A 6,721-nucleotide genomic window follows, 5' to 3' on the forward strand; every position below is an offset into this window, starting at 1 on the left:
TGAGATCTGCTCTGAGCAGAGTGCCGTGTGGGAATATGTAGCAGGAGAGTGAGCACTAGCCCGGGCGCTAACCAGTTCCTCTAGGAAGTGACACTGGATTTGAGCTCTGAAGGGTGAGCAGGAATGACTTAGGTAAAGATAAGCAAGAAGGGCCTCCTAGACATAGGGAACAGCATATGCAAAAGCCAGGAAGACAGAAGGAGCCTGGGATGTTGGAGGAAGAGAGAGGCAAGGGCCTGAGTACAGGGAGTGGAGCTGGTCTGCAGCTAAGAGAGGTCACTGGCAGGTTTTAAGTGGGGGCACTATGTAATGAGACCTGCAATTTTGAAGAAACAGTTTGGCCGTAGCGTGGAGAGTGACATGAGGAAGGTAGGAGCAGCAGTGGGGAAGTGGATTAGAGAGCGAATGTGTTAGTCCAGGCAGGAGAGGCTCACAGCTCAGACCAGGGGAGCAGAAGTAAATCAGTAGATACAAAAGGAAGTGGGCAGCTGCTGGCCATGTTTAAGAGTAGAACTGACAGATACTGACTGGAGGCAGCCAAATGTCTAGGCAGATAGGGGCGGGTCCCAGGTGAAACCCCATCTCCAAGCTGGAGACAGTCCTGGGTAAAACCTTGGACCAGAGTGAGAATTTCTGTTCCTGTTTGCCCTCCCTTCCCCTATTCTGAGCCCATAAAAGCCCTGGACCCACACACACAGGGACTTTCCCACCTTCAGGTAGGGGGACCACCGCCACATCCCCTCTTCGCCAAAAGCCATTTCTTCACTCAGTGAAACTCCCTGCCTTGCTCAGTCTTCAATCGGCTCATTCTTCTTGGATGCTGGACAAGATCTTGGGAACTAGTGCGCAAGCCCAACTCTGCCCAGGCAGGCTGAGTGGGCGGGCCGTCTCCTGCAGCAGGTAGCATGGTTCAGCGAGGCCCAGGTGGGGTGTCACTGGCTGGAGGCCCCCAGCTTGCAAAGTGACCAAGAAAAAAATCCTGCATCAACAGGGCCAGTGAGGGGTGGGAGAAGGGGACTGAGTAGGGTGAGGGATGGGAGAAGGAGACTGAGTAGGGTGAGGGGTGGGAGAAGGGGACTGAGTAAGATGAGGAATGTCAAGATTGGCATTCTCATTTGGGGCCTGAACAAAGGATAAATGATCACAGTTGCTAAGAAAATACTGGAGAAAGATCGTGCTTGAAAAATAGTTGAGTTCCTTTTTTTCTGTGTTGAATGTTATCTTAGTCCATTTTCTGTTGCTTATAACAGAGTACCTGAAACTGGGTAATTTAGAAAGAAAAGGAATTTATTTTTTATGAAGGGCTGAGGAGTCCAAGGTTGAGGGGCTACACATAGTGAGGGTCTTCTTGATGGCAGGGAGTATGCAGAGTCCTGAGGCAGCACAAGGCATCCCATGAGAACCTATTCATCCACTAACTCATTAATCTGTGAATCCGTTTATCCACAAATAGATTAATCCATTCATGAAGGTAGGACCCTCATGGCCCAGTCACCTCTCAAAGGCCTTATCTCTCAGTTCTGCCATGTTGGGGATTATGGCTCAGCATGATTTCGGAGGGGACAGACATCCAAAGCATAGCAGATGTGAACCCTCTGTGACGCCTCCAAGGAAGCTACTGGCCTAGGACAGAAGCCCAAGAAGGAGGAGGAAAGCGCAAGGGCAGACGACAAACCAGCGGAACCAGGTGTCCAGTTCATCAAAGACCAAGGGAGGAGCACTTCCAGCGTGTCAGGAGGAGTGTTGTACACTGCCAAGATGGGGAGTGCAAGGGGGACGGTGCCCCTTAGCAAGAGCTGTTGTCAGGGTGTGGACACAGAGGCCAATGTAGAGGAGCTGAGGGTGCATGAGGCAAGAGGATTGAGAGGAGGTGCATATGATTTGATTCCTGGAATATTGGTCATGACGTGGAGGTGAGAACCAGGGAAGCAGGTGTCTGCAGGGAAAGGGGGTGGGCAGAGATGATTCTGGAGTTTCAGATTGTGAGCTGATGTTCTAAGATGCAAGACACTGAAGCATGTCTAAGTGCGGATGGGAAATGTCTGCTGGAGAAGAGGAAGCAGAAGATGCCAATGGCAAAGAGATTACCCCGGGCATGAGGCCGGGGTAGGTGGGAGTGGGGACGCAGAGCCCGAGGCGGGATGAGGTGGAGAACCCCTCTCCAAGGGGTGCTCTGCTCTTCCCTGCTTTCCTGCTACCTGTTCTGCCCCCTTCTCTCTGCCTTTTGGAAAATCCTCTTTGTCTTCCACTCCCCAGATGAAGTCACACCCTCTTTGTTCTTCATACCCAACCCAACCCACACTGCTCCCTCTTCCCACTGAATGCTCGTGGTCTCCCTCAGTGGACTCATTGTTCACTCCAGGTAATCACCGGTGTGTTCTCAAAGTGCTGAAGGCCTCAGCCACCTGGTGGCTCAGTGGTCCAGGTGGCGCTTCCTCCCTCTGTGGCGCCCTCAGCACCTGGCTCTGTCCTGATGGAGAGATCTACACGGGAGGCAGTGACGGAGGCGACCCCGTGGCTTCCCTGTGACATCGGGACTTCAGCTTTGAATGAACACTCAGAGAGCGACAGATGTCCCACTGCCAAAATCCATGTTTCTCATGAGGACGAGGGCAGAACGACAGCCTCAGCCACTGGCCATTAAGGAAAGCACAAGCCAGGTGCAGGGTGCCACCAGGAGCACTGTAGGCGTGGACCACACCCCACCCCTGTCCTGTGTGCAGCCTCTCATCAAACGTGTCAGACTGAGAAACGCAGGCACCAATCTCAGAAGCCATTAGGAGGTGCTAAGAGCAGATGGGGCGTGAACACTACAGGGCACTCATGCCCACCCTGAGCAGACGTTCATCAACTGCTCAGTAAAAAAAAAAAAAAAAAATTGTAGGGAAGAGGATTGGCAGGTGAGAGAGAAATAACCGGCCCGGGGCAGCTCTGAGGCATCCTGGGGGCCAGTGCCCAGGCAATGTGGACTGCAGGTGGTTCCCACCTTCAGATGGCTTGTGAATCACACCTGCCTCTGGAATTCTTGGGGAGAGTTAGCGTAGTTAGAACAGTGCCTGAAATATAGCAAACGTAAGTGTTAAATACAATAATAAAACAATGCAACAGTAGCTATTATTATCCTTCCAAAGCAAGAGTTGCAGACAGATAAACCTGGGTTTGTCCAGTGTATTGGCTTCCCAGAGTTACCCTCAAACAAGTCATTTAAACTCTGATTGTTTTAATCTGAAAAATGAAGACACTCTTACTTCCAGGGCAGGGTTGTTGGAGAGATAACAGAAGAACTACGGTAGAGTTGACAGAGCCCCTAGGACATCACGGGGGAGCGGGAGCGGCCTCTCCTGGGGAAGACGGGTCTTCAGCAAACACACACCTTCACTCCAGGAATCCTCCCATAGACACGGTGACGGCTGATTTTATGTTGACTTGCCTTGATCACGGTGTCCAGATATTCAGTCTAACATTGGTCTGGATGTTTCTGTGATTGTGTTTTTTGGATGAGATAAACGTTAGATCAGCAGTTTTGGTGAAGTAGGTTGGTCTCTGTAATGCAGGGAGGCCTCATCCAAGCAGCTGAAGACAATGAAGGCCTGAAGAGAATGAAGGACTCAGCTCCCCCAGCAGGAAGAAAGTCTCCAGCAGACAGCCTCAGAGTGAAGAGCAGCACTGGCTTCCTCCCGGGTCTGTGGCCTCCCAGCCCGCCCTGCAGACTTTGGATTAGCCAGCCTCCACAATTCCTCAGGCTCATTCTCTCTATATACACACACCACATTGGTTCTGTTTCTCCGGAGGGCCTTGACTGCCATGGATATAAAGCTCCCTCTGATTGTCAGAAGGAGGCAAAATGAGGCAGCCTAGCCACCCAGTGGGCCCAGTGGTCAAGGGGGGAAATGAGGTGGCCGCTAGTCAGTGCCGGGGCCATTTCTAGATGGTGCCTTTTTGTTTGTTTGTTTGTGTTTGTTTTGAGATGGAGTCTCTCTCTGTCGCCCAGGCTGGAGTGCTGTGGTGTGATCTCGGCTCACTGCAACCTCAATGGTGCTTTTTTCTGATCATAGCTCAGGCTTACGTGCTGACCCCAGTGGCCTATCTTTAAGCACTGTGGTTCCAGGAAAGAAAGGCCTGGAGAGACCTAGACCAAGGTCTCAGCGGGGAGGGAGAGAATTTGCTCTTTGCAAAATGTATGGAGTCCTTGTTATTTACCAGATATCATGTTAGAGACCAGGGATAAAAACAACAGTGAATTTCAGTGAATCTAAAACAATCCATTGTAAGACAGAGCATTATTCTATCTCCCAAGACAGGAAAAAAACATCTTTAGATTTCATAGATATCAAAGGGGAAAACAATATATTGTGGAATAAACAAAATATGCTAATGGTAACAATGAGATATCTAGGACATACTATGTACAGGTGCTGTTCTTAGCATTTCACATATACCATTTTACACAGTGAATCTGTGAGATGGAAGCCACTGTCGTTCTATTTTATAGACAGGTACACTGAGACTCAGGCAGGCCAGTTGTCCTGCCCATGTACACACAGCTCCTAAGTGGTAGAGCCAGGATTTGAACCCAGACCCCGCAGCCTGGCTCCATGCTCTCAACAGCTTTGCAGAAACGAAAGTTGGAATGGAAGACCACTCATTCCAATTTGTCCCATTGTCCAGCATCCCACGGCCCATTCCAGAAAGTTCAGTGGGTGTCAATGAGCTTGGCTGTGGTGACCACTCTTACGTGTACCATTACCCTTTATTTTAATTTGAGAAATTAAATAAAATATATCCACAGTAGTTTACAACTCTGCCATGATGTCATTTTGTCAGATGGCAAATTTCAGGAGAGGCTCAAACTCCAAAAACCCTGTCGTTACCTGAATTTAACGAGAGGACGTCAAATCACTTAATTCTATCACAGCCCACACCCATGAATTCACTAAGTAATTATCACACACCTGTCAGGCACCAGACAGGTGCTGAGGACCAAGATCCAGACGAAACTGATGGAGCTTCTCTTCCCCTGCACCTTCCGTGAACTTGGAGACACAAAGCTAAAAGACCGGAACCTGAGAGAGAATGGGGGCAGCCTGTGAGGCCCTGCCCTGCAGGCCGTCTCTTGGATGGTTTATGCTTCTCTGGCAGGTTTTCCCCTAGGTATTCATGGCATCGGGGGGCATTTCACCTCAGCAAAGTGATGACGCTGCCACTCAGGTTCCCATGGAAACCAAACTGGGACAGGAGGAACAAAAGGCTCCTCAAGGTCAGTGGTGCAAAGGACATTAGAGACAAAGACAGAGACAGCAAATCCGCCCAAAGAACAGACAAAAACCGGCGCTTCCTCCCTCCCATCACCACAGCTCGGGGCTTTGTCACTCCAGCACACCTGGGCCCTGCACTTCAGACGCTGCGTGATTTTTGAGCTTCTGGGGAGAGAAGCCTGGGCCTCCAGGGAGGTGCAGACGCTCCTGGCTCCTGGCAGACTCCTGGGCCAGGCCCAGCCTGTGTCTGTTTCCGGAGCCACGCGCTGCCTGTGCTGGGATGAATGCATGGCCGCTGCGTCCTTCCCCCTCCTCAGAGCCCACAAGCTTCCGAGTGCGTCATCTTCATGATTGGCCACGGGAAATGACTTCTTGGAGTAAGTGACTGCTGCTCCGAGGCCCATCTGGACAAAAGCAGGATCCGGGATGGACACAGAAGAGCAGACCCGGAGCCCTGCGCCCCAGCCTCCCCTCCCCATGCGTTGCATATGTGTCCTCTGTTCAGCCTCTCCATTTAACTCTCCTTTCTGAATGCCCAGCCAGGCACCGCCTTCCTTCCAAAAGCCTTGTTTCTCAGAAAACCTTTTGCCTTCTAGAAACCCAGGATTCCGAGGAGGAAGAGGACTGGCCTTTCTCTTGGGACTATTGATCAGGGCTGTCAGTTCCCAGCTCCATCCAGTGCCCTGAGCTGGGGACACAGATGCTGTCACTGGGTCCTGGCGAGTCTGAAAACTTGGGATGTCAGCACCACCGTGAGAGCAGAGTCTGCGCAGGGCCACTGCAGGCAAAAGACTGTCTCGCTTTTCACTGCAGGGGCTTCCCCAGTCCGGTGTGTGTGTCTGAGCCCTGCCGTTGGGAGGCATCATCGAGAGGCTCTGGTCTCCCCTGCCCAGGCCCTGCCTCCTGGCCCCACTGCCGGAAGCTTGAGCAGATCTGAAGCTCGCCTTAGAGGAAGACCCCATCCAGGGCAGACCCTGAATGCAGAAAGCAGAGAACTTGGCTTCTCCTCATTTGTTGTTAGGGCCAGTGCCTAAGGGACTAAAAACAAACAAAACAGGCTAAAAGCAGAAGCAGAGGTGGCAGCGCTGGGCCAGCAATGACGATTTCTATTGTGAGGGTTTCAGTCGTGCTTGGATCTGGGAGCGGGAGGCCGATGCACCCAGAGACCCTAGGGCAGGGCTGTAACCACTGTAACCACACATCTTAGGAGATGCTTTGGGAAGCTCAAACTGACGCCATTTGTGCTGAATTTTGGGGAAAGGGGGTGGGATGATGGACTTGGGAGCACTGTCGTTAACTGGTCATTGATTAGATATTAACTAGTCATTAACTAGACTTTCGGGAAAGCAACGAGGCCTCTGTGTCCACAGTTGGAAGGCATGGGCTACCCTGATTGGGGGTGCTCCAGCTGTATTCATGATTCACATTCATTCATTACATGCCTGATCTCTGTCTCAGGGGCCCAG

The 6,721-nt window shown here is 51.4% G+C and overlaps 1 protein-coding gene across 3 annotated transcripts; it reads right to left on the reverse strand.

Moving 5' to 3' along the window:
- Positions 1-4,049: 4,049 nt before the first annotated feature.
- On the reverse strand, positions 4,050-6,389 carry TP53AIP1 (tumor protein p53 regulated apoptosis inducing protein 1). 3 transcript variants are annotated; one of them, XM_025357827.1, is made up of 3 exons: positions 6,064-6,217; positions 4,953-5,048; positions 4,050-4,129 (listed from the first exon to the last, which is right to left on the reverse strand). In XM_025357827.1, exons 1-3 carry the CDS (start codon positions 6,215-6,217, stop codon positions 4,050-4,052), a joined length of 330 nt encoding a protein of 109 aa, XP_025213612.1. The 3 variants fall into 3 exon arrangements, with proteins under 3 accessions (XP_025213612.1, XP_025213611.1, XP_025213610.1); XM_025357826.1 differs by having other exon boundaries at positions 4,050-4,141; XM_025357825.1 differs by lacking the exon at positions 4,050-4,129 and having other exon boundaries at positions 4,731-6,389.
- Between the last annotated feature and the right edge of the window lie 332 nt (positions 6,390-6,721).

This window comes from Theropithecus gelada, chromosome 14, assembly GCF_003255815.1.
Source record: "Theropithecus gelada isolate Dixy chromosome 14, Tgel_1.0, whole genome shotgun sequence".
NCBI classification, from domain to species: domain Eukaryota; kingdom Metazoa; phylum Chordata; class Mammalia; order Primates; family Cercopithecidae; genus Theropithecus; species Theropithecus gelada.